At 37.6% G+C, this 26108-nt stretch overlaps 1 protein-coding gene across 1 annotated transcript; it reads left to right on the top strand.

Annotated features, from left to right (window-relative positions):
* The first annotated feature begins 1306 nt into the window (after window positions 1–1306).
* Window positions 1307–25592, top strand: LOC121391728 (nematocyst expressed protein 6-like). Its single transcript, XM_041523258.1, has 11 exons — window positions 1307–1773; window positions 4224–4278; window positions 5141–5240; window positions 6381–6478; window positions 6903–7020; window positions 9583–9649; window positions 10589–10792; window positions 11139–11262; window positions 14515–14685; window positions 22433–22552; window positions 24389–25592. The coding sequence occupies exons 1-11, from the start codon at window positions 1723–1725 to the stop codon at window positions 24472–24474; spliced, it is 1194 nt and encodes a 397-aa protein (XP_041379192.1). The 5' UTR covers window positions 1307–1722; the 3' UTR covers window positions 24475–25592.
* The last annotated feature ends 516 nt before the right edge of the window (window positions 25593–26108 follow it).

The raw sequence follows: 26108 nt of genomic DNA, 5'->3' as shown, positions 1-26108 counted from the left end.
TGCAAACAGACGCAGATATCATGTTCTCATACGTTTTCCCGATTCCTCACAGACCGTCTGCGATCTACCCATAAAACTGTGTTTAAGCCTGTGTTTTACTTATAAAGCTTGGTACCCATGGAATATATAACACACCGTTGACCATTGCAAACAGACGCAGATATCATGTTCTCATACGTTTTCCCGATTCCTCACAGACCGTCTGCGATCTACCCATAAAACTGTGTTTAAGCCTGTGTTTTACTTATAAAGCTTGGCACCCATGGAATATATAACACGCCGTTGAACATTGCAAACAGACGCAGATATCATGTTCTTATACATTTTCCACTTCCCTCGCAGATTATATTCCTATAAAATATTTCCCTGGTCTGCGACTATCTACGATGTTCTACACATTTTACGGGAACCGGGATTAACATTAAACCAATATGATAGAATTTAAAACCTCATTTGAACTCAGCCAGACCGAGCAGAAAAACGTTTGCTAGACTGGTTTATGCGCTTTAGGTTAAACCAAATGACCATACCGGGGTTCAGTCAAATAGTTCGCGAACGTTAGCGTCGGTCGCTATTACTGAACCGGAGAAGTCAAATTAAATACTTCGCCAGAGATCGCCTTGTTGACATGATATAGACCGAACTGGAAACTTTCATAAATTTTATGTTAAAAGTGTTTTTAAACACATTGTTGAATAGTCTGATCCTCTGTTCTTTCTCATTTCGTTTGATTTTGGATTGTCCTTCTAAAATGCTACAAATTAATATTATATACATCATTTGCTGCTAATCGACAAAAGTAGCCCATGAAGTGGCGACAGCGGGTTTCCTCTCTCAATATCTGTGTGGTCTTAAACCATATGTCTGACACCATATAACCGTAAATAAAATGTGTTGAGTGCGTCGTTAAATAATACATTTCCTTCCTTCCTTCCAAATTATTATTATTTGTTTGTTTCCATTTCTTTTCTTTTTCACTTTGGCCTTTTAACCTTTCATCCAGCCTTTCATTTTCACTGTTATTCCAAATTGTCCATCATACCCGTTTTTACACACACACACACACACACACACACACACACACACACACACACACCGTTCCCCCTCCCCCCCCCCCCCCCCCCGCACACACACACCTTGCCTGTTTCTTTCTCGTTTTGGGGTACACATTGTGTCTATGTTAGAGTTGGTATCCACAATGAACGCGTTTGAACCTTATGTAGGCTGGGTCGGCGTTAAATCGGAGGGTGGGGTGGGTGGGAGGGCAATACATCGAGGGTACTGTACACCGTAATTAAAATATCTTTCCTGTTCACGATCTTTTAATATTCATCCCGGCATCACAAGAACAAACCTGACAAACTTATTTTCGTAACAGAAACATTCCAAGAAATCTCTCCATATAGGGGCCTACACGTTAACACCCAAAATAGGTATGATTTCAGAAAACGAGTCTAAAGCCAACAGTGTTAATAAGTGTGTGATTCGTGACACATCACACGATGCACGTTTCTAAACCGACGATTGTAACTGGACGTCTTAGAGGAAATAATGAAAGCAATCTGAATGAGACACGCTCTGAGAAGAAGAGTGTGTGTTTGGTATACCGTGATTAATAGAGGGTCTACATCCTGGGTGATAACGCGGATGCGGCCAGTTGTATAAAGTTCGCTATTCATTAATCGTCTCTTCATTGTCGAGTTTTAAAGACATCACTTCGCAATGATCTTCCAAGCAGGATTGATTGTCAGCGCCATGCTGTTCAGCTTACAGGTATGGTTTTATTTGTATCTATCCATGTACACATCTAACCATTCGTGCACCGATGTGCCCATCTATCCACCCTTCTAGTTATATATAGATTTATACATTTATACATATACACATATATATATATATATATATATATATATACATATATATATACATATATATATACATATATATATACATATATATATACATATACATATACATATACATATACACATACACATACACATACACATATAAACATATAGTTATATATATATAGTTATATATAGATCTAGGATCGATCCTTGTCGATAGCCCCATTGGGCTATTTCTTGTGTCAGCCAGTACACCACGACTGGCGGTGGCATGGTGCGTATACAAATTATTTTTCTGCTAATCAAAAAGAGTAGCCCATGGAGTGATGGTAGCGGGTTTCCTCTTTAATTATATCTGTGATCCTTGACCGTATGTTCGACGCCATATAACCAATATTAAAGTGTGTTAAGTACGCTATTAAATAGAATATTTCTTTCTCTGCACTGTACTGAAAATGGCAATAATACACTGTATATGGAGATACTAACAGTTTCTTGCTTGAAATATTAATAAAATATACATTCATCCGTGTGCGCATCCTGACTTCCTGTTTACGGAAGCTACATCGAAATGTTCTTGGTGCCTGTAGACTACCGAGTGGTATATATATATATATATATATATATATATATATATATATATATGTCTCTCTTTCTATCTCTCTCTCTGTCTCTGTGTGTCTCTCTGTCTCTCTTTGTTTGTCTCTTTGTCCCTCCCTCTCCCTCCTCTCTGTATTTGTCTCTCCCTCCTTGAAAAATAAAATTACACTGAAGTTAGAGTATTTTAGTTACAAAAGTGTTTTTGTCAATAATTCCACGATTTGATTGTTTGATATGTTCGTGCTTATTTCCAATTCAGTTTCAAGCACGCTGTCCTGGGCACACACTTCAGTATCTGGTCAGTCTGTCCAGGACGGGGTACGGTTAGTTGTTAGTGAGAAAGAAGTCGGTGTAGTGGCCTCACACCTACTCATTAAGTCGTTAAATTAGTTTTTTTGTGGGAGCCGGTACCGGGATGCGAACCCAGTACCTACCAGTTTTAAGTCCGATGGCTTAATCACTACACCATCGAGGCTTGACTAATGTGTTTACAAAGTGCATTTAAACATTTAAAAAATTTCTTATTTCCAAAATAATTTTCCTTTCCTTTTTACTTTCAAGCCAAATTTGACCAAAAAAACCTGTTTTGCTAGAACAAGGTATGCTATACATTTGTTTATGCCCAGAACATAATAGCACTTGTTAGAGATACAGTTGGGGAGCCATTCACATTCAATACCGGCCTCAATGGTGTCGTGGTTACGCCATCGGACAATAAGGCTGGTAGGTACTGGGTTTTAACGACTCAGTGGGTAGGTGTAAGACCACTACACCCTATTTTCTTACTTACCACTAACCCACTGCCCTGGATAGACAGCTCAGATAGCTGGGGGGGGGGGGGGGGGGGGGGTGCCCAAGACAGCGTGCTTGAACCTTGATTGGATATAAGCACGAAAATAAGTTGAAATGAAATGAAATCACATTCAATATTGTCGGGTCGCTGTCTTTCTCCTCTTGTAACTATTGTGATGCGCGTCGAATCCTTAAGAAGATAAACTAGCTACTTTGGTTAATGTTGAAGTTGGCAAACACGGTTGTTTAATAAACGCTGAATGTCCACAAAGAATGAAGGTATGCGTGATATTTCTGTTGACAGAACATCTCTTTGCAATGTTTGCTGACGTTTTGGGGGAACTGCACACCCAGGAAGGTTCATTTAAAAACCAGGAAGTACATCGTTTTCAGTGTTGACATAAAAAAATCCACCCATCCCAAAACGTATGACAAAATTAATGTACACCCTGTCTATTTTTAAATTGTTAAAATTAAACGCACATGTGGCATTAATTTTGAATTTGGATGGATGGATGCCAAGGTGTGTGTGTGTGTGTGTGTGTGTGTTTGTTTGTTTTGTGTGTGTGTTTTGTGTGTGTGTTTTGTGTGTGTGTGTGTGTGTGTGTCTGGATGTTTGTGTGTGTATGTGCGTGTGTGTGTGTGTGTTTGTCTGTGTTTGTGTTGTGTGGTATGTCCGAGATGGAAGGGGCATGGTAACTCTCTCTCTCTCTCTCTCTCTCTCTCTCTCTCTCTCTCTCTCTCTCTCTCTCTCTCTCTCTCTCTCTCTCTGGTGTGTGTGTGTGTGTGTGTGTGTGTGTGTGCTTGTATGTGTGTGCGTGCGTGCGTGCGTGTGTATGTGTCTTGTTTGTTGTGTGGTATGTCCGAGAGGGAAGGGTAAGTTTGCTCTAAACTAGTCCTATACAAAATGTACCAATAGGTGTATTGTACGAAAAGAGAAATTAATTCATACATATTATGTGGGTTGTGTCTGTTTTTCAGACTTCTGTTAACAGCAGGGCAATTGATGAGATCATAATGGCGGCTGCACATGATGGTAAGTATAACGTACACACAAATACAAAAATGCATATGGAAAGAAACGGGTTCTTAAGGTCATGGAATTTCCAACCCCTAAATCCGACCATGATATTTTATTTTGAAAAAAATACTGCATAAACTGCGCCAGCCCGGAAATGTTATATTTATATATCAAATTCAGAAATAAGTTTTGAACGTTATGGCTGAGAAAGATTTTATTACATATCTTTGAAGAGCAGAACACCAAAATTGAATTTAATAACTAAACAGGGTGGTGCTGGACTACTTTCGAGCTAAACTAAGTAAGGCCGATGTTGATTCATAGCATGACTTTTGATCTCTGACATCTGTCGTCAGTCGTTCTGTTTTCTGGAGATTGCAGTGGAAACCAGCTACATATACATCAATGGGTATTTTCCTGTTTGTGGGGCGTCATTTCCTTGATCCGATATTTTGATGTCCTTTATATACTCTTCAAAAAAAGTATGGGAACGCTAATAAGAATTTACAATTGCCAAAATTGTAAGGTATATTAGCTGTGGGGAATGGTTATATGATAATAGTGAATTAATTGGGCAAATATTTCAACCGGTAGTTCAGTATTACAATAGGTTTTATGACCACCAAAGATCTTGAAGGACGAATGGGGTCAGAAGTGAAATTTGAAAGTTAAAAATATTTTATCAGTAAATCGCAAATTCAAACAATAAAAATTACTAAAAACAAAACAATAACAACTGTATGATCAACAGAATGAAAAAAATTGACATTTAATTTTCATTTAAACTCAACAAACGTTGTTTTTAAGCAGAAATTTTATCAAGTATTCAAAACTGATTGTTCGCCTTTAATTATTTCGGTGGGGTTTTTTTTTTCAGTTGCCATGTTCGACCTGGTTCACATAATGGCCGATGGCGATGTCATGATCATGGTGGAATTAGACATGCTGATGAGCATGGCAGAATTCGCTCAATACTCGTACGTTTCTTAACACTTTTAACTCAACTTTGCTCAATACTCGTACGTTTCTTAACACTTTTAACTCAACTTTGTCCAATACTCGTACGTTTTATAACACGTTTTACTCAACTTTGCCCAATACTCGTATGTTTCTTAACACTTTTAACTCAACTTTGCCCATTACTCGTACGTTTCATAACACTTTTAACTCAACTCTGCCCAATACTCGTATGTTTCTTAACACTTTTAACTCAACTTTGCCCATTACTCGTACGTTTCATAACACTTTTAACTCAACTTTGCCAATACTCGTACGTTTCATAACACTTTTAACTCAACTTTGCCCAATACTCGTACGTTTCATAACACTTTTACTTTTGATGCAAACGTAAACACCTCATATCTCATATACATATACTTTTAACTCTGTGCTTTTGGCCCAATACTCGTACGTTTGCTTCATATCAGGGCTCGAAATAAAAAGCAAAATATGGCTTTTGCCCAATAGGCCTACTCGTATGTTTGCCACATATACATACACTTTTAACTCTGCTTTTGCACAATACTCATATCATACGTTTGTCTCATATACATACACTTTTAACTCTGATTTTGCACAATACTCATATCATACGTTTGTCTCATATACATACACTTTTAACTCTGATTTTGCACCATACTCATATCAAACGTTTGTCTCATATACATACACTTTTAACACTGCTCTTACACAATAGCCATACGTTTGCATCATACTTTAAACAAGAAACTATATTTAATATGCGACATTAGTCGTTATAAAGGATCTCTAAGTCGGGAACCATGTTACAGTGACGGCAAACTCAGGACAGTCTCTGTAACCTACCGGTTACTTTAAAAATACATTTTGTTTCTTGTCCCAGATCATTGGCAATGTCACGGTTAACCTACCGTTAACTTAACGTCCATTGCTGTATTCTGTTATTGTTAACATGCAATAATCGAAAATTCAGTGCATTTTAGACTGTAACAAAACTAGTCGACAATAATATTATTGTTAGATATGCGTTTCTGTGAACGTTGGTGTGTGGGTTTTTTTGTGTTTTTTTGTGTTTTTTTGTTTGTTTTTTGTTGTTTGTTTTTGAGGGGTTTTCAATTTTTAATGTTTTGTTATTTCAGAGAGCGATCGAACCGTGGAAAACGAAAAGCAGTGGCGAATGACCGACTGTTGTGGAAGGATCGTATTGTACCATACGAATTCGCAAGATCTGATTTTAGTAAGGGTTTTTTCCTTCACAAACGTGAATACTGAGTGGTAGTGGTACTGAGTGTACCGGTGGTGGTGGTGGTGGTGGTGGTGGTGGTGGTGGTGGTAGTAGTAGCAGCAGCGGTAGCAGCAGTAATAGACGTAGCAGCAGCAGTAGGAGCAGTAGTAGTAGTAGTAGAACTAGTAGTAGTAGAAGTAGAAGTAGTAGTAGTAGAAGTAGAAGTAGTAGTAGTAGCAGCAGTAATAGTTGTTGTAGTAGTAGCAGCAGCAACAGCAGTAGTAGCAGTAGTAGTAGTAGTAGTAGTAGTAGTAGTAGTAGCAGCAGCAGCAGCAGCAGCAGCAGCAGCAGTAGCAGTAGTAGTAGTAGTAGTATCAGTATTACTGAAACAATTAATTAGTCAAACATTTCAATATTCTGTATTTCTGTATTTCAGCTGCCAGAAACAAACGTACAATTAGAAGCGCTATAAACGAATGGCAAAACTATACCTGCTTGACTTTCCGAGAAGCGACTAATGAGAGAGCTAAAATCAGATTTAGGAACGGCGACGGGTAGGAAAAGTCATATAACTTGTTTCACGTATAATATATATTATATATATATATATATATATATATATATATATATATATATATATATATATATATATAATTATATATATATATATATATATATATTACATATTCCACATATACTGTATTACTAAGGGCTGTTTTCCATGTGCGCGGTGCAGTCGCTTTACCAGTAAAATACCTGCGCGTATTAAAACGTGGCTACTGATAACCACAAATCGAATTTTGATGTGTCTGTTTTTCGTCTATTGCGCTCGCACAGCGCCAAAAACCACGCAGATGGACATATAATCAGACATATGGCTCATATGATTAAAGAAGAAAATACTCTTTCTTCAAAAGGTTGTAATTTTTAGTTATGTAGTCTCTTTATTTTGACCCCATATGACATATGTATGTTATGTTTACGTAATACAATTTTCAATGCATTATGAAGTTACGGATAGGTACAAAGATAATGGTATTAAAACAATCGTTTGTAGGACAGTTTACATAAAAGCTTTCTAACTTGCTGCTATTCGGTAGTAGCGAGGAGGTGGATGTTTTCTTCAGTAATTCTTTTGAAGGTCTCACAGTGTTGCTTAAAAAATTAAAGGGACAGTCCTGAGTTTGCTGCAATTTTTAACGACTGTAATTACATATAAAATAGATCTTTCTGCATAAAATAGTAGTGGCTATATATTAAACGTGTTTCTGGTCGTTCTAGTATTTGTACTAGGTTAAATTTCATTTTATTTCCTAAAATAAAAAATTTCGTACGTACGTAATTATTTAAAGACAAAATCCAGTTTGGGCTTCTTACAAATATTAAGACGACTAGAAATACGTTGAATATACAGACATTTATATTCTAAACACGAAAGTATATTGAATGCGTATTTTTAGACGTAAAATTATTTTATTAGTCGAAAACATCTTATATTGCAGGAAACTCAGGACAGTCCCTTTAAAACTACAGGAGCACAGTGATTAAAGGGACATTCCTGAGTTTGCTGCATTGTAAGATGTTTCCGACTAATAAAATATTTTTACGATTAAACTTACATATTAAATATATTTTCTTGTTTAGAATATCAGTGTCTGTATATTCAATGTGTTTCTGGTCGTCCTAATATTTGTAAGAAGCCGAAATTGGATTTTGTCTTCAAATAATTTCGAACGTACGAAAAAAAATTTTTTAGGAAATAAAATGAAATTTACTCTAGTGCAAATATTAGAACGATCAGAAACACGTTTAACATACATCCACTAATATTTTATGCAGAAAAATATATTTCATGTGTAATTACAGTCGTCAAAGTCTCTGTTAGCCGATAACATGTTAAAAATTGCAGCAAACTCAGGAATGTCCCTTTAATAAAACATTGGCTATGGGATGTCAAACATTATCATAGGCATGGTCTTCAGAAACAACCCCGCTATACATGTAGTAGTAAGGAATCTTTAATATGTACTTCCCGCAAACAAATCAGGGCAGCTCACGGCCTTCGATATGCCAACTGCGGGGAAGTGGTAGGGGCAAGGGTGGTGGAACCTGAAGAGTTCGCCGTAGTGTTTCGATCCTACGACCCAAGCACCTCAGCCCTCTACTAGCCCGAGTACTCTGATCTTAAGAGGGGTGGGACGTAGCCCAGTGGTAAAGCGCTCGCTTGATGTGCGGTCGGTCTGGGATCGACTCCCGTTGGTGGGCCCATTGGGCTATTTCTCGTTTCAACCAGTGCACCACAACTGGCATATCAAAGGCCGCGGTATGTGCTATCCTGTCTGTGGGATGGTGCATATAAAAGATACCTTGCTACTAATGGAAAAATATAGCGGGTTTCCTCTTAAAGACTTTTGGTCAAAATTACCAAATGTTTGACATCCAGTAGCCTATGATTCATAAATCAATGTTTTTAACTGATCTTAAGAGAGCAAGACGGACATGTGGACAGTTATAAGCTATCATTACGCAATGATAGCTTATAACTGTCCACGTGTCCGTCTTGGGCACTACTGACTGGGCTAGATCCGACCCCCACAATAATCGTATATTTGACACCTATTTATTAGTTTTAGTTTAAAAGTGCCATGGTGCCACGGTCGCGATGGTAGGTATTGACGGCGATAGTAGTGCTAAGATCGCTTCGTGGAACGGGGGCCTTGGTCTCTCTCCCATTATATCAGTTTTTAAAAATACACCTACCTAAAACTGACTTGAGTCCATCCAAGGGGCGGGATTTAGCTCAGTCGATTGAGCGCTCGCTTGAAGTGCTTGCGTCGGAGGATCGAATCACCTCGGTGGATCCATTCAGCTGATTAGGTTTTTCTCGTTCCAACCAGTGCACCACAACTAGACAAAGGCCGTGGTATGTACTTTCCTGTCTGTGGGGAAAGTACATATAAAAGATCCCTTGCTGCTATAGGGAAAATGTATGTAGCGGGTTTCCTCTGATGACTACGTGTCAGAATTACCAAATGCTTGACATGCAATAGCCGATGATTAATTAATCAATGTGCTCCAGTGGTGTCGTTAAACAAAACAAACTTTTTTCATTTCAGATGCTACTCCAGGTTAGGACGATCAGGTGGTACCCAGCCCATAGCCTTAGCTTCAGGCTGCAGAACCGTAATTACTGTTTAATATACTCTTTAGACTCATATAGACTGGATGCAGCGCGTGCGTGCGATCCGACTATTGCGTTTGATGAGTCTGCGGTTTGCGTTTTTTGGGCAATTACACCAACTGTATTTTGTAGACTCACGTGTCGCACGCATCCAGTCTAGACGCTACTAATGTAATTAGTTTTTTCTAAGACGGACCGCACGAACGTGCCGCATCCAATCTATATGAGCTTTTACATAACCTTGGTGGTGGTAGGGATGTAATAATATTGATGATACTATCATAAAGTATAAAGTATCATACAGATTGGATGGGGGGCGTGCGTGCGTTCCGGATAAAAAAAAATCGAAATACAAATTTCAATGACGCATGCGGTCAGTCGAATTGAAATAATTGTATATGGTGTAAATGCCCAAAATGCAAGCAGCAGACGCAACAGTCGGAACTCACGCACGCGTCACATTCAGTCTATATGAGCCTTAAATATACTGATAATATTTATGTTGCTGACTGTCCAAAATATAATTTAAAGGTCCATTATCATAGTTGCAATAATTTCGCTTTTTATTCACGTTAACTTATTCACATGAGATAATGATGGTGATGATAATACTAAAGATGCTATCATAGATATAAACCTATTGATGATGTTTATGTTGCTGACTGTCCAAAATAAAATTTAAAGGTCCATTGTTCTAGTTGCGATAATTTCGCTATTTGTACATTTATTTACGTTGACTTATTCACATGGAATAATGATGGTGGTTGATATTACTGAAGATGCTATCATAAATATACTGATGATGTTTATGATGTTGACAGTCCAAAATTGAATTTAAAGGTCCATTACCATAGTTGTAATAATTTCGCTATTTGTACATTTATTTACGCTGACTTATTCATTATGGGATAATAATATTAAGTCTTAATTGCAATACACAGAAAGGCATCGTAGTTCACGAAATCGGTCACGCCATTGGTTGGATACACGAGCAGGCTAGGCCAGACCGGGACGATTTTATAATGGTCAACTTTAACCAGATCCCGCCCAACTGGAGGTCCCAATTCGCCAAAGCGCCAGCCGCGCTGATAAATGATCGAGGCGTAGAGTACGATTATGACAGTGTTATGCACTATTCCGGCAACGTAAGTATATCAGTTTATTACCCATATAATCCAATTTGTCCAACAGGAAGTGTAGGTCGAGTTTATTTAAACCATATTTGGGTTGACTTCTCAAATGTAGCAACATCATTCGGGGGTTTTGTGGGCATGCTTCTTCAAGTTCTTGAGAAATTTTCAAATAAAGAGGCTAAGAGGTGCATTTTTCGGGCAATTTGATGTTGTGGTATTGTGGATGATGATTTTCTTGTTTAAAAAGTAGAGGGATCATGGGACCCCTATAATACCCTTCTGGATCCGCCAATGGGGTTTGTGATATTTATTTTGTAGTGATATTAGAAAGCCACAACATAATGATGTTGCGTTTCAGGTGTTTGGATCAAGAACCATCGTGACCAAGGACCCGAAATTCCAGAACAGAATCGGCCAAAGACAGGGTCTGAGTTTCCGTGACATCAAGTTAGCGAACCTGATGTATCAGTGTGCAGAAAGCAGTTAGTGTTTATATAGTTTATATTTCATATCACAAATACAAACACACACAAACACACACACACACACACACACACAAACATGCACACATACACAAACACACACAAACACAAACACACACAAACACACACACACACACAACACACACACACACACACACACAACACACACACGCGCGCACACACACACACATACACACACGACACACACACTCACACACACACACACACACACACAAACATGCACACATACACACACACATACACACACATAAACAAATACACACACATACACACACAAATGCACAGATATACACACAAATACACAGACACACACACACAAATACACAGATACACACACACAAATGCACAGATATACACACAAATACACAGACACACACACACAAATACACAGATACACACACACAAATGCACAGATATACACACAAATACACAGACACACACACACAAATACACAGATACACACACACAAATACACAGATACACACACAAATACACAGATACACACACACAAATACACAGATACACACACATATACACAGATACACACACACACACAAATGCACATATATAAGCACACAGATACACACACACAAATACACATACACACACACACACAAATACACACACCGTGACATCAAGCTAGCCAATCTGATGTATCAGTGTGCAGAAAACAGTCAATTTTTATATTAGTATACATTATACAAACACACATACACACACACGCACGCACACACACACACACACACACACGCACACGCACACACACACACACACACACACAAACACACGTGCGCACACACACTATATGTATTATGTTTTATATTTTCAGTGAATTCGAACTTAAGACTTAGCATAGAATTATCAGTTCTATATCCACGATGTTTATTAGAGTTTGTTACAAAAGATTACAGTGAAGTTGATATTAAAGTGACAGACCGTAGTTTTTAAACACTACGACGTATTTTTAACTATTAAAGCCGTTGTTGATAATTTAAATTAGAAATACTTAAATTTTATTATTTAGAATATTAATTATAGTGGTTCTGGTCATCCAAGTTTTGCAAAAGCATTTTCCACATTCTAAAAACGCACGTTGGTCTGAGAAATAACGGTTATAGATATAAACTCTAGTTATTTTTAGACTATACAAACCTATCCCGAATTACCCCTATGCTATTGGATGATGATTATATTCTAGGTAAAACTTCATTGAAGGTTTTACCACAGAAGTAAAACCTAGTCACAGGTTTTACCACAGAAGTAAAACCTCCAACGCAGGTTTTACCACAGAAGTAAAACCTCGCTTGACTCAAAACTAAATCTTCGCTTGGGTCCATGACAGTCCACTGCATTTGCGAATATGACCACGCGGTGTACCGCACGAGAAATTCCAGTGATAGTCACGTGACTTCTCTCAACACATGTGGGCTGACCCAACTCGTGCACGTGCATAGGTGAATTCAATGAAACTGTCGACTGTTCTATTTTTTCGACGAGGGAAAGATTGTTGGGGGTTTTTTTTCCAAATAAAAATTGCTTTATCATAAAACGCAGAATAAACAACACTTATTAACGATTTGTATGTTGGATAACGCACTTCTCCTTGGTTGTGGTTGGGATAGTAAAACCCGAGGGAAGAAAGGTTTGTGAAAGTACTTTCACAAACCTTTCTTCACTTCGGGCTTCGCCCTCAGGTCTTACTTTCACAAACCTTTCTTCCCTCGGGTTTTACTATCCCAACCATAACCTCGGAGGCATGCGTTATCCTATACGTATTTCCCTGTTTAAACATCACATACTTTAGCTTCTCTCTGTTATAACCTTATTTAGACGTGTTGCATGTTTGTAGATTAACTAAAATTAGTGTCCATTTTCTCTGGCTGAAACTAGGGTCTGCGCCTTTAAAGGGACACACCCTAGTTTTTAAACACTTCAGCATATTTTTCACTATTAGAGCCGTTTTTGACAATTGAAATCATACGTTACTTATATTTTATTGATTAGATTATCCATTCCGGTACATCCGAACGGTATCTGGTCATCCTTGTGTTTCTAATACCACAAAATGTGTTATTCATGTTTTTAAAAGCGCACGTGCGCCTGATAAGTAACGGTTATTGAGTCGAGTTTTAAACTATTTTAAAGAGTATTTCACCGTTTTAATGCCACAGACTCTTGTTTCACTCTGTTGTAACGTTATCCAAATGTGTTACAGGTTTGTAAATTAATCAAACTTAGTGTCCATTTTTACTGGTTGAAACTAGGGTCTGCGACTTTAAGAAAAAATCTAATTGGGCCTGTTGCAATGGTGTGTTCCCCGTCCATGTAAACTTATGAAGTTCGAGGTTAAGGTCTCTCCAGACATCAACAAGGTCGTGCTCACTAATAATCTTTAATATTTCTTCGCGTGCATTTGGAATATTAATATTTACGTAGTGTCCATTTTTACTGGTTGAAACTAGGGTCTGCGACTTTAAGAAAAATTCTAATCGGGCCAGTTTCAATGGTGTGTTCCTCGTCCATGTATACTTATGAAGCTCGGAGTTATGGTTACTCCAGTTCTTGCTCACTAATAATCTCTAATATTTCTTCGCGTGCATTTGGAATATTAATATTTACGTAGTTGGGTGTATCAAAGCATGCGTTTATAACTTCTTGTTGTAAAATTAACTTGTAAAAATTCTTATTATGCGTATTTGGATCATACATAGATTACAAATTGTTATAAATACATTATTATTGTTATTTTTAAATATTGTATATATTTCATATTCAAAATTATTATTTAACAATATTGCAACAACAACAAAAAAAGTCTTCATTACCGTTAACCATGAACAAGTACGTTTTTCTCTCAAGTACACATTATTCTAATCAGACCTTTAACAACCAAGGACCGTGTGGGGGGGGGGGGGGGGTACAGTGCCCCCACCCACCTCTCTTGAGGACGAAAATAATACAGGGTTTTTTCCTACTCTATATAAATAAATAAAAAAAAATCGCATGTGCCCCCACCACTAGAGACTTGCTACAGACCTGAGCCCCCCCCCCCCCCTCCGCATACACACGAGATTGTTCCTACAGACCAGGGGCCTAATTCACTAAACTCTCACAACTTTGCGATCTCGCAGTGCAATTGTAAAAGACTTGCAAAGAGGATGCTTTGTTGTCTAGCAGAGCCTAAGAGAGCTTTGTGAATTATGCCCTTGCGGATTTGTTTTTTTTTTGTAGAGGGGTGCATGCCGAGGCAGTGTCCTGGAGAGGGTTTTCAGGGGAAGGACTGTAATTGTTACTGCCCCGGCACCCTAGTCGTCTTGTGTAAGGAACAGACAGTCAGCACCACACCAAGTACAACTGCGGCATCCACTACACCTACAACTACAACCACAACAACGTTGCCAGGTGAGTGAAATTAGTAACACACACATTTCCATATATTTCCATGATCTGCAAACGCCAGTCAATTCATGCTGTCTAACCATGTTAGAAACTGTGTTTCCTCTAAATCTTGTTTCTCTGGTGTACAATTTGAATGAAGTGGTTTTCTCCTGAGTTTCGGCTTAGGCTTTTTTTCCTCATCAGGAAGAAGGGATCCTATTAGAAGAAGATGATTTCGATGTAAGGTCCTTTTCCTTCCCTCACCATCTTCCCTCTGTACAACGAACACCGGGATATCCTTGTTCGGCTGTGAAAGGATGAGGTATGGAAACTCTTGCTATCGATCTGCAAGTTTATGCTTACCATCGAAAGCCAGTGTCTTGACTAAGATACGATCACCTTCCTCTAAGGTTGCACCCCTAACCTTCAGGTCATAGCCAGTCTTTTGTCGCTGTTGAGCTAACTTCGATGCTTTTGATGCCAATTCACAGGAATGTTTGATTGTCTCCTTTAACGATTTGACATATGCCAGCAGCGAGTCATTACCCCTGTTCGATTCAATTCCAAAGGCAAGATCAATGGGCAATCGGGGCTCTCGTCCGAACATTAAAAAGAACGGTGAATGTCCAATTCAATCATGCCTGATGCAGTTATAGGCATGAACTAGAGGTCCAACATATGTTTTCCAGTCCTCCTTCTGATCAGGATTAAGAGTCCCAAGCATATCAAGCAATGTACGATTAAATTTCTCGCACATGCCATTACCCATTGGATGGTACGGGGTAGTTCTTGATTTGTCCATTCCCAAAATTATGCAAAGTTCATTCAACAAACGACTTTCAAAAGTTCGTCCCTTGATCACTATGTATTCGTAGAGGAATACCATAGTGTATCACAAAGTTGTTGTAGAAGGCCTCTGCTGTAGTCTTTGCTGTCATATTTCTAGTAGGTATAGCTTGCGCGTACCTGGTGAAATGATCAGTGATTATTAAAATATGTTGATAACCTCCCTTTGAAGTTTCCACAGTAAGGAAGTCCATACAAATTAACTCCAGGGGTTGAGTGGTGGTGATATTAATAAGCGGAGCACGAGCATTAGCTAGTGGTTTCCGCCGTACACACCGGTTACAGTTTTTAATCCATTTCTCAACATCAGCTGACATGCCTGGCCAATAAAATCTATCACGAAATCGATAAAGTCTTGTCACGACCAGGATGCCCAACATCGCTGTGTAAACCATGGAGAACATCGTGTACATATACTACTCAAAAGAATTTAAGGGTCAGACGATATTTTCGACATTATTTTCTGAATGTCAATTATATTAGCTAGACCATAATGTCACGCATGGTATTGTTCCATTTTGACGAAAGTGGGTCTAAGCAACCCATAAATGAATTAAAATCCACTGTCATGGACACTGTCGACTAGTTCTAATGGCGAAAACATGCTTACATTTGCACGTAAATTAGGGCGAAAGCGAAAGGTCTGCTAAGTGCCCATAACTTGCTTTTTCACAAAGCGCTTCATTTGCACGCTTTGCACGTGTATTCCATGTTCCCAATGCTGAATTTCCGTATAATTGGAGCTTGCGTTCGTGTACGTACACACTCCAAATTCGACAATGGTAGACTTCAACTGACTATCGAAGATCGAGGAAGGGCTATTGCTTGGCTTCAGGATGGCAATACACAAAGAAATGTTGCTCTGAGACTTGGTGTCAGTCAGAGTGTCGTTGGCCGACTGTGGCAACGGTACCAAGCAACGAATTCTGTTCGAAATCGTCCACGTTCGGGAAGACCCCGAAGCACTACAAATAGAGAGGACCGCTACATCACCAATATGGCTCTACGTCAACGCACAACCACTGCACGCCGATTATGTGACAATCTGCGGGCTGCGACTGGAACTCGAGTGTCTGATCAAACCATACGCAATCGTCTGAGAGCCAATAATCTACGCTACCGTCGCCAGGCTGTTCGACCACCACTCCTACCACGTCACAGAACGGCCAGACGTCACTGGTGCACGCTTCATCTGCGGTGGTAACGTGTTCAGTGGGGTCGAGTGAAAACGACGGTCGGGTTCGTGTCTACAGACGTCCTGGGGAGCGCTTCGCTGACGTTAACGTTAGTCAACGTCACCGGTTCGGTGGTGGCAGTGTCATGGTGTGGGGCGGCATCTCTATCCACCACAGGACCCCCCTCTATGTGGTGGATGGCAATCTGAATGGAATCCGCTATCTGAATGAGATTATCCGGCCGTTGGTTCTCCCAGGCCTTCAGCAGATTAGCGGCGGGGCAGTTCTGCAGGATGACAATGCCAGACTCCACCGCGCCAGGGTGGTAACGGACTTTCTCAGACAACAAGGTATCGCCAGAATGGATTGGCCAGCATATTCGCCTGACCTGGCCCCAATGGAGCACGCCTGGGACGAATTAGGCAGGAGAGTTCGGGATAACCATGCCCCTCCGGCCAACCTTCATGATCTGGGTCAACTTCTTATGGCAGAGTGGCAGGCCATTCCCCAAGAGTTCTTCAGACGTCTGATCAACAGCATGAGGCAACGATGTGTCAAGTGTATTCGCGCCAGGGGTGGATTCACACACTATTAAACGAATGTTCTAATGTGTAAAATCCATGTTTGACAGCATGTCATGTGACTTTCTTGTATACAGTGACATTTATTTCTGGTTTTTTTGTAAGTAGTATAGTTCTTTTGAGTAGTATATATTTAGATGGCAAAACAAGTTGATGTCGAACCTGACCATCGATCTTCACCTGACGATGTAAAATACCTCTTACAAAAACAAAACTATCAAAAGCTCTGAAAAAGGCATTATTCACTTAGGTTTCTTCTTCCTTCGTACAAGCTCCATCCATGGATGCAAGATTGTATCAGCAGCTTGGGCTTTCCTCCATTCCCTGTCAGACATTCCACTGATGTTCTGTCCATCATCCAGAACAGAATCGACCATTTCTGCAGAAGTGCACAAAGCTTCTACAAAAGGCTGAGTATTCAAAACACCACATACAGCTCTAACTGCATCTGCCGATATTTCTGTATGTTCTGATAAACCAGGTAGTCTGGATAAAGAATCAGCATCAGCGTTATTTAACCCAGGTCGGTAAATGATATTAACATCGTATGATGCAAGTGCTGCTAGCCACCGGTGACCCGTGGCATCCAACTTCCAATGGTTTGCCCCTCGCCATAGGCGGTCTCCAGTTTAAAAGTTTACTCATCTGGTGGGGTAATTGAACCCTACATTCCTTCTTTATGTGCCCTGGTTGACCACAACGAAAACAGACTGGTTCATTACTCTGAAAAGATGATGCAGAATTCCACTTTGGAACATATTTGATATCCGCCTGATGCTTTGTTTTGGAATCATTGTCTGTCTGATGCTGCTGCTTCAGAGAACTCAACTCTGCTGACATCTGCTTGAGTATACCTCGAATTTCCTGAATATCGGAATTCTCTTGAGAGACCGCAGCCTTTCCAGGAATAGTCAACTTTCCCTTTGATTCCCTTCTTTTCTTTCTCTGTTGCAACTCCTCTTCTACTTGTCTTATAACTTTAATAAAATCTTCAAATGTGTCATCCTTTTCAAACTTGTGTCCTGATAAATCTTTTAGTTCAGGTCGAAGCCCTGTCCAAAAAATATTACACAGCATTGCTTCAGTTTCATATTGGTTCACTTTCCCTGTAGCAACAGCCTTGCACAAAATATCTTCATGCCCAGTCAGCTACACTTTCATCGTCACTTTGTTTAGCTGTGTAAAAGGTAGCCATAATAGCGTGACCCACTTTTACTTCTCCAAAACCACTATCAAGTTTCTCTATTAATCTTTCAATAGGCGCATTTTTATCTATATGCATTGCAACGCGAGCAGCTTTACCGCGAAGCGAACGCCTAATAGCTTCAGACAGGACAGATGTACCATGGATGTTAGTCAAACATTCCAATTCATGTTTCCACTGATCAAAATCTGCATCACCTTTCCCGTCACCTGAGAAGAAAGGAAGCCGAGGTGGCTGTGTTAAAGTCAGTGACGAAGGCAGAGTAGGCTGTAAAGGCTAATATTTGGCAGCTCCTTCATCTTTCTTTTTGACAGCTCCTTTAGTAAACTGAGTCATCCAGCTAACCAAATCTTCAAGGGTATCAGCCTTAGGCTGGACGTGTAACTGTCTAAATGAAGAAATTAACTGCAACTCTTCTGCACTTAATTCTGGTACTTCAGGATCAGACATGGTTCAAGGTAAGTGTAACTGTAATACTATATTTATAAGTCACAGAAGATATTGAGGTAAGAATATAACAACTACACAACAGCAAAAGCAAGTTCAAAATGCTAAATGTTTCCCTTGAACTACCAACAAGACAATTTAGCTAATATAGGAACATCTTTAAAATTGAAACAATAAATATTTAAAACATCATTCAATTCACAATATTACAAACCTGAAAAATAATTTGAATGAATTACTTGACTATCTTGTGTATTTCATTGATATTCAGGGATATTGCAGAAATAAGTCACAAATCCTGGAAAGGAAAGCATTTAAGTTACTAATAATATGTAACTACGTGCAGTATGTTAGTTTTGTATAAAGAAACATGTGTAGGTAAGACAAGACTATGTAAAAGTCGGATTTAGATCTAAGTGAGGAAAGACTTTAAAAAAAAACAATGCATGGCCATTTGAATTCACTAGTTAAACCATAACTTATAATAATTTTGTTTCCAAAATTATGGAACTATGACATAATAATATAGGTACAACCTGAATAATATTTAAGATCACATCAAAGTTCAAGTCACATTATTGACAATAGCCAACACATGATAATAAAAAAAATAAAAAATCTTCAAAAACAAATACAAGGTATTCAAGTTAGGTATTGGCTCTTTCTATCACAGGTAAGTGAAAATAATTAAAATAAATAAATTAAATTAAATAATTAAATAGATTCACACAGTTGAGGGTACTCAATTCAAAATGTGTATCGATACATCACATTTTCTGTAATCCGGATCACAAAGAAAACACCTTGAAAATAAATATGTCCACGGTAGAGAAATAAAAATAATAAAATAAATAAAATCTGTTGTTTGTTATTTGTTGTCTGAGGAATAAATTAGTTTTTCAATGCAATGTCATGACTATATACATAATATGACCATTTCTCGTTACATTATTTTGGTTATAAATTAAAATGTCCACGTAGAATTAAAAAACAAAAACAAAAACAAAACCACACACAAATAAAATCAGAGAAGCTCACGAAACATCTTCTGACGTCATATACAAGGGAGAAAGTCCATAAGTGGAGTTATTAACGCTGTCGTCGATACATGCACCGTCTGCCATCCATTTGTTGTGTGTTCATCCTTTGCCTGTCGGTCCCTAACAGAAGGAAAACGTAACAGCCAATTTATTTGATGTCACAACAAAATGAAGACAAGGAAAAACACCCTACAAGAACAATAAAACAACAATAAATATCACATCATAGAATACATATAGAATTCATGTATATATCATCAAAGTAAAATAATTTACGTATACGTATAACATTTTTATCACAATTTAAGCCAATGTATCTCTTTAATCATATTCATCCCATCATAAAAATAATGTAAATTTAATTATCCTGCTTTAAATCCTAAGTATTTAATGCCAAACTATAAAAATATTCGATAACATGTAGCAAATACATGTAATAAATTCATGTAATAAATACACTTGATAAACATGACAAATACAACTAGTCATTTACCACAGTTATATATGAAAAACTGATATTTGACAAACATAATACGTAAAACTCATACCAGGTAGATGACATCTGGGTGTGAGATAAACTGGATTCTCCAGCACACGGAAAGAGAACAGGACAATCTACAATTCAAATACAAGACATATAAAAGAAACTATTGACAATTACACAGTTAATACATCACATATCATTAAACACGATGAACTAAAACATATACACATACACATACAAATACACATACACAATTAACATGACATTCACATTGTAGGTTTTCTTTAAGCCAGCTATCTTGAACAAATATTTATTCAATGTAATTTAATCTATATACCCAATATAAATAATCATTACTTTATATATTCATAAAGTAATTAAACAATAACTAGCCACAGTACTTTATAATGGTGTTAACTAACAATGCATGTATACAAAACATACTTATTTTAAATGAAACAAAATACAGACTAACCTTTCAGATAATTTCCACTTTCAAGTAATACTTTCAGTTCCACCTTTAAAATGAAAACTGGCCTGGCAATATAATCTTAGCGGGAGAAATGCTTAAGAATAAACCTGAACACTAGAGACAGGTTGTTTTATTCCCTGATGGGCTTGGGAGAGGAGTTTGAGAACAATAGTTAACATGCAAGGTAAGTAACGTGAGTTAGTACAGTGTAAGCTGAAAGAAACGACTACCACAATTACAAGTTACTAGCCTATTGTTTGACATAACCTGGCTAAGAATAAAATAAAACATTAGTTATACAATAAGCTGACAGCAGGCAAGCTGTTAATAAATTCTTACATTAATTACAAAAGCTGATAGCAGGCAATATCTGCAAATAAAACATTAAATACAAATCCTAACTGAAACAAATACCACATACTTCCACAAACTTCACTGATATGATGAAATACACCACTGTTAGCTAACTGCCGATTAATTTTGACAATTGAAATCATACGTTACTTATATTTTATTGATTAGATTATCCATTCCGGTACATCCGAACGGTATCTAGTCATCCTTGTATTTCTAATACCAAAGAATGTATTATTCATGTTTTTAAAAGCGCACGTGCGCCTGATAAGTAACGGTTATGGAGTCGAGTTTTAAACTATTTTAAAGAGTATTTCACCGTTTTAATGCCACAGACTTTGTTTCACTCTGTTGTAACGTTATCCAAAATGTGTTACAGGTTTGTAAATTAATCAAACTTAGTGTCCATTTTTACAGGTCGGAACTAGGGTCTGCGACTTTAAGAAAAATTCTAATCGGGCCAGTTTCAATGGTGTGTTCCTCGTCCATGTATACTTATGAAGCTCGGAGTTATGGTCACTCCAGTTCTTGCTCACTAATAATCTCTAATATTTCTTCGCGTGCATTTGGAATATTAATATTTACGTAGTTGGGTGTATCAAAGCATGCGTTTATAACTTCTTGTTGTAAAATTAACTTGTAAAAATTCTTATTATCCATACGTAGATTACAAATTGTTATATATACAATGAGTACATTGTTATTGTTATTTTTAAATATTGTATGTATTTCATATTCAAAATTATTATTTAACAATATTGCAACAACAACAAAAAAAGTCTTCATTACCGTTAACCATGAACAAGTACGTTTTTATCTCAAGTACACATTATTCTAATCAGACCTTTAACAACCAAGGGCCGGGGGGGGGGGGTGTTACAGTGCCCCCACCCACCTCTCTTGATGACAAAATAATACAGGGTTTTTTCCTACTCTATATAAATAAAAATAAAAATCTCGTATGTGCCCCCACCACTAGAGACTTGCTACCCCCCACCCTCCGCACACACACGAGATTGTTCCTACAGACCAGGGGCCTAATTCGCTAAACTCTCGCAACTTTGCGATCTCGCAGTGCAATGGTAAAAGACTTGCAAAGATGATACTTTGTTGTTTAGCAAAGCCTAAGAGAGCTTTGTGAATTAAGCCCCTGCTGATTTGTTTTTAGCAGAGGGGTGCATGCCGAGGCAGTGTCCTGGAGAGGGTTTTCAGCGGAAGGACTGTAATTGTTACTGCCCCGGCACCCCAGTCGTCTTGTGTAAGGAACAGACAGTCAGCACCACACCAGGTGAGTGAAATTAGTAACACACACATTTCCAAATATTTCCATGATCTGCAAACGCCAGTCAGTTCATGCCGTCTAACCATCTGTCTGTCTGTCCGTATGTCTGTCTGTCTGTTTCCTTTCTAAGACTATACGTCAAATATACCAAATAGTTAACATCCAACAACTGTTGATTGATAAATCATTGTGCTCTAGTGGTGTCGTTAAACAAAGCAAACTAGAATAAACGCGCAATGATCACCTTTACCTTTCGTATAGTGTGACCCTTAGTTTTCAAACAAAAGCCCAGTGCACCACGACTGGTATATCAAAACTGGTGGTATGTGCTATACTGTCTGTGACATGGTGCATATAAAAGATCCCTTGCTACTAATGAGAAAATGTAGCGGGTTTCCTCTAAGGCTCTATGTCAAAATTACCAAACATCCAATAGCCGATGATTAATAGGTCAATGTGCTCTAGTGGGGTTTTGTTAAACAAAACAAACCAGAATAAACGCGCAACTATCACATTTCGTGTAATCCGGGCCTTAGTGTTCATTAACAGGATGTTTTTGTGCTTGCAGCTCGTGCAGAATAAACGCATAACTTTCACATTTCTTTACATCAAGTTAATGTTTATGGCCTCGTTTTACGGAGCGATCTTAGCGCTACGATCACCATAAGTACATAAGGAGTTAAAGTGTAGTTGTGTACTTATAGTCCGTTTCACAGGGAACGCCTATTTTCATACTATGGAATTTACTACAAATTGTTTTTTTCTAAGCCGATTATTTTGTAAATTACACACAAAGATAGTATTTATTTGTTATTTTCATAACACTTTTACTTTTCTTCTTACATCAAACCAAACTGAACTTATTTGCAAAAAATATGTTTATAGAATGATGGGACGGACTTTTAGGTGATTTTAGTATTAAGATCGCTTCAGAGAACGGGACCCTGGATTGTAAACTTAGGTTCAGAGATAACCGGGTGTCTGAAATAATTCTTCTTTTTTTCTTTCGAAAATAACATTTTGTTAACAAAGTCTTGTAAATTTGATTATAAATTAATTGATAAAAGAAGTTAAGACTCTTGCAATGGAATTTTAAACTGCTACTAATAATAATTTAATGACTGAAGTGTGTAGAGTGTAGAGGGTATGTCACTGGGCCTGGCTCACATTTCGCCAGTGTATGTGTGTTTAATCTCGAGTATAAGGCAAATATTAAATTGGGTTTTTTTTTAAATTTATTTAACATTATTCAGTTGTAATACAGTTAGTTTTAGTGTCTATTAAAATTAGTTGTCTTGTAAACATTTTAGTCCCCTTTTGACAGTCTTTTTATCGAATTTAATTTGATCATAAAAAAAACACAATCTTTTTAAATAACGTATACATGTATAATAATAATAATAATAATAATAATAATAATAATAATATATTATATATATATATATATATATATATATATATATATATATATATATATAATATCACACACACACACACACACACACACACACACACACACACACACACACACACACACACTGACATGAAAAGGAAATTTTACAAGGCTTGAAATTGTATTATAAAAAAAACCCAGCAAACGATACGGTGGGATATGAAAGTATCATGAAGTTCAACGTTGAAACGCGACAATGCACTTCGTGATACATGCACAATGTTTCTAAGGTGGTTTCTACATTGGTATTTTAAATTAGCAACAATATTTATCAGATTATTCAAATGTTATTTATGTAAAGTTTCTTTTGGACGTCAGTATATTAAAATATGTGTGGGTGCTTTTGTTATTCAGTATATTATTTTGGATTTTGTTTCTCTATATTGCAGATATTTGTCCAATGGCCGATCCCTGCTCATCATCGGTGTCCAGGGCATCTTTCTTACTTATAGGCGTGCTTATGATCTTTGCTTGAATGAAAATATGAAGTTAGGGTGATGTTAATATGAAGTTAGGGTGATGTTAATATGAAGTTAGAGTGCTGTTAATATGAAGTTTGGGTGCTGTTGACCGCAATGCCTCACATCCACATGAAGATTGCGGTTCAAATTATGTAGATGAATGTGTGCGAGTGTTTACGTTAGGAACGACTAAGTGTGCGTGTGTACTGTGTGTATGCTGTGTGTGCATAAGCGTACGGGCTCCCATTGTTTTGTATGTGGGGGCAGGTTGGTTTTTGCCCGAATTAAACGAAAAGACCAGAATCTGAACAACAACAATTATACATATTAGCAGTACTGCCAAACAGCTATATACGCATTTTACACGGTGTACAACTAATTATTAAAGATAGAATGATGGAATTGCATAGTGAAAAGGCTTCAGGTAAGCTAATTTTTCCCAGATATCTCTATATTGTTTGCCCAAATTTGAAGATTAATACCAGCCCTGGGGTGATATATATATATATATATATATATATATATACAGTCAAAACTGTATATAACGGCCACCCATGGGACCTGACAAAAGTGGCCGTTATAGACAGGTGGCCCTTATATAGAGGTTCAAAATTAGAACCCATATATTAAAACATACCACAACTGTCATAAAGAAAGAAGACATACACGTGTTATAAATAAGATTTTTTTATTACATGAGACTGTCCATGTCAGAAAATATTTTGTTTAATTGGAGGTTATTACCCATGTGGCATGTTTAAAACTCATTTGTTTGTTTCATGTCACCGCTAATCCTTCAGTGGAGTATGACCGTTGATTACAGCTGAATAAGATGTCATTAAATAATCCTAACACAGGGCATCTTTAATGATTGCCGCCTTCAGCAGTTCATGTTTGTTTACCAATCATGTCTGGCTCCAAACAATCAGACACCTCATTTGTTTAGTTTCTCTAGACTCAATAGAGTGACCATACATACAGATTACATTATGTACAGCCAATGGGAAGTCGGTCTACTGTTCAGTGAGGATGCTGAGAACCAATCGAATTACACCACCAGTAACTGCGTGTCACAGAAGTTACTGAGTGTCCGTTTGTTTTTCAATTACGATCAGAGAATTACAATGGAACTTTACTTTGACGGAAAATAAACCCAAAGCTACAGCCATGGTCATATAAACACATTTAATTTATAATTTTTAAGATGATTGAAAAAGTAAAGACATAACCAGGGTGAAAAAATAAACAAAAAACCGTCTTCACAACGATCATCTTGTGACCGTTATAGCAGGTTCAACCTGTGATTTTGGGTGAAAAGGAGTGACCGCTGGCCGTTATAGACAGGTGGCCATTATGTACAGGTCAAATAAGGAAGGAAATGCATTGGGGGAGATTTATAGTGGCCGTTATAGGCAGGTGACCGTTAGGTACAGGTGACCGTTAAACCAGGTTCGACTGTATATATATATATATATATATATATATATATATATATATATATATATATATATTTCCAGAATGTATAATATACTTTAATTACAAGTCGTATTAGAAAAACTCCCACTATGGAATGGTATTTTTATTACACACATCTTTCCTAATTTTTTACTTTATATTTTCCTTTTTGTTAATATACACATTTAAAAGA

Source organism: Gigantopelta aegis, chromosome 3 (genome assembly GCF_016097555.1).
Source record: "Gigantopelta aegis isolate Gae_Host chromosome 3, Gae_host_genome, whole genome shotgun sequence".
NCBI lineage: Eukaryota > Metazoa > Mollusca > Gastropoda > Neomphalida > Peltospiridae > Gigantopelta > Gigantopelta aegis.
The sequence above is the reverse complement of the archived record's forward strand: the minus strand, read 5'-3'. Positions and strand labels throughout refer to the sequence as shown.

What these genes read in the sequence shown, in the direction of transcription:
- LOC121391728 (XM_041523258.1), top strand. Translation starts at nt 1,723, where the DNA reads ATGATCTTCCAAGCAGGATTGATTGTCAGCGCCATGCTGTTCAGCTTA. An exon ending in TTATGCACTATTCCGGCAAC is followed by an intron (nt 10,793 to 11,138) that starts GTAAGTATATCA and finishes GTTGCGTTTCAG; the next exon opens with GTGTTTGGATCAAGAACCAT. An exon ending in GTATCAGTGTGCAGAAAGCA is followed by an intron (nt 11,263 to 14,514) that starts GTTAGTGTTTAT and finishes TTTTTTTTGTAG; the next exon opens with AGGGGTGCATGCCGAGGCAG.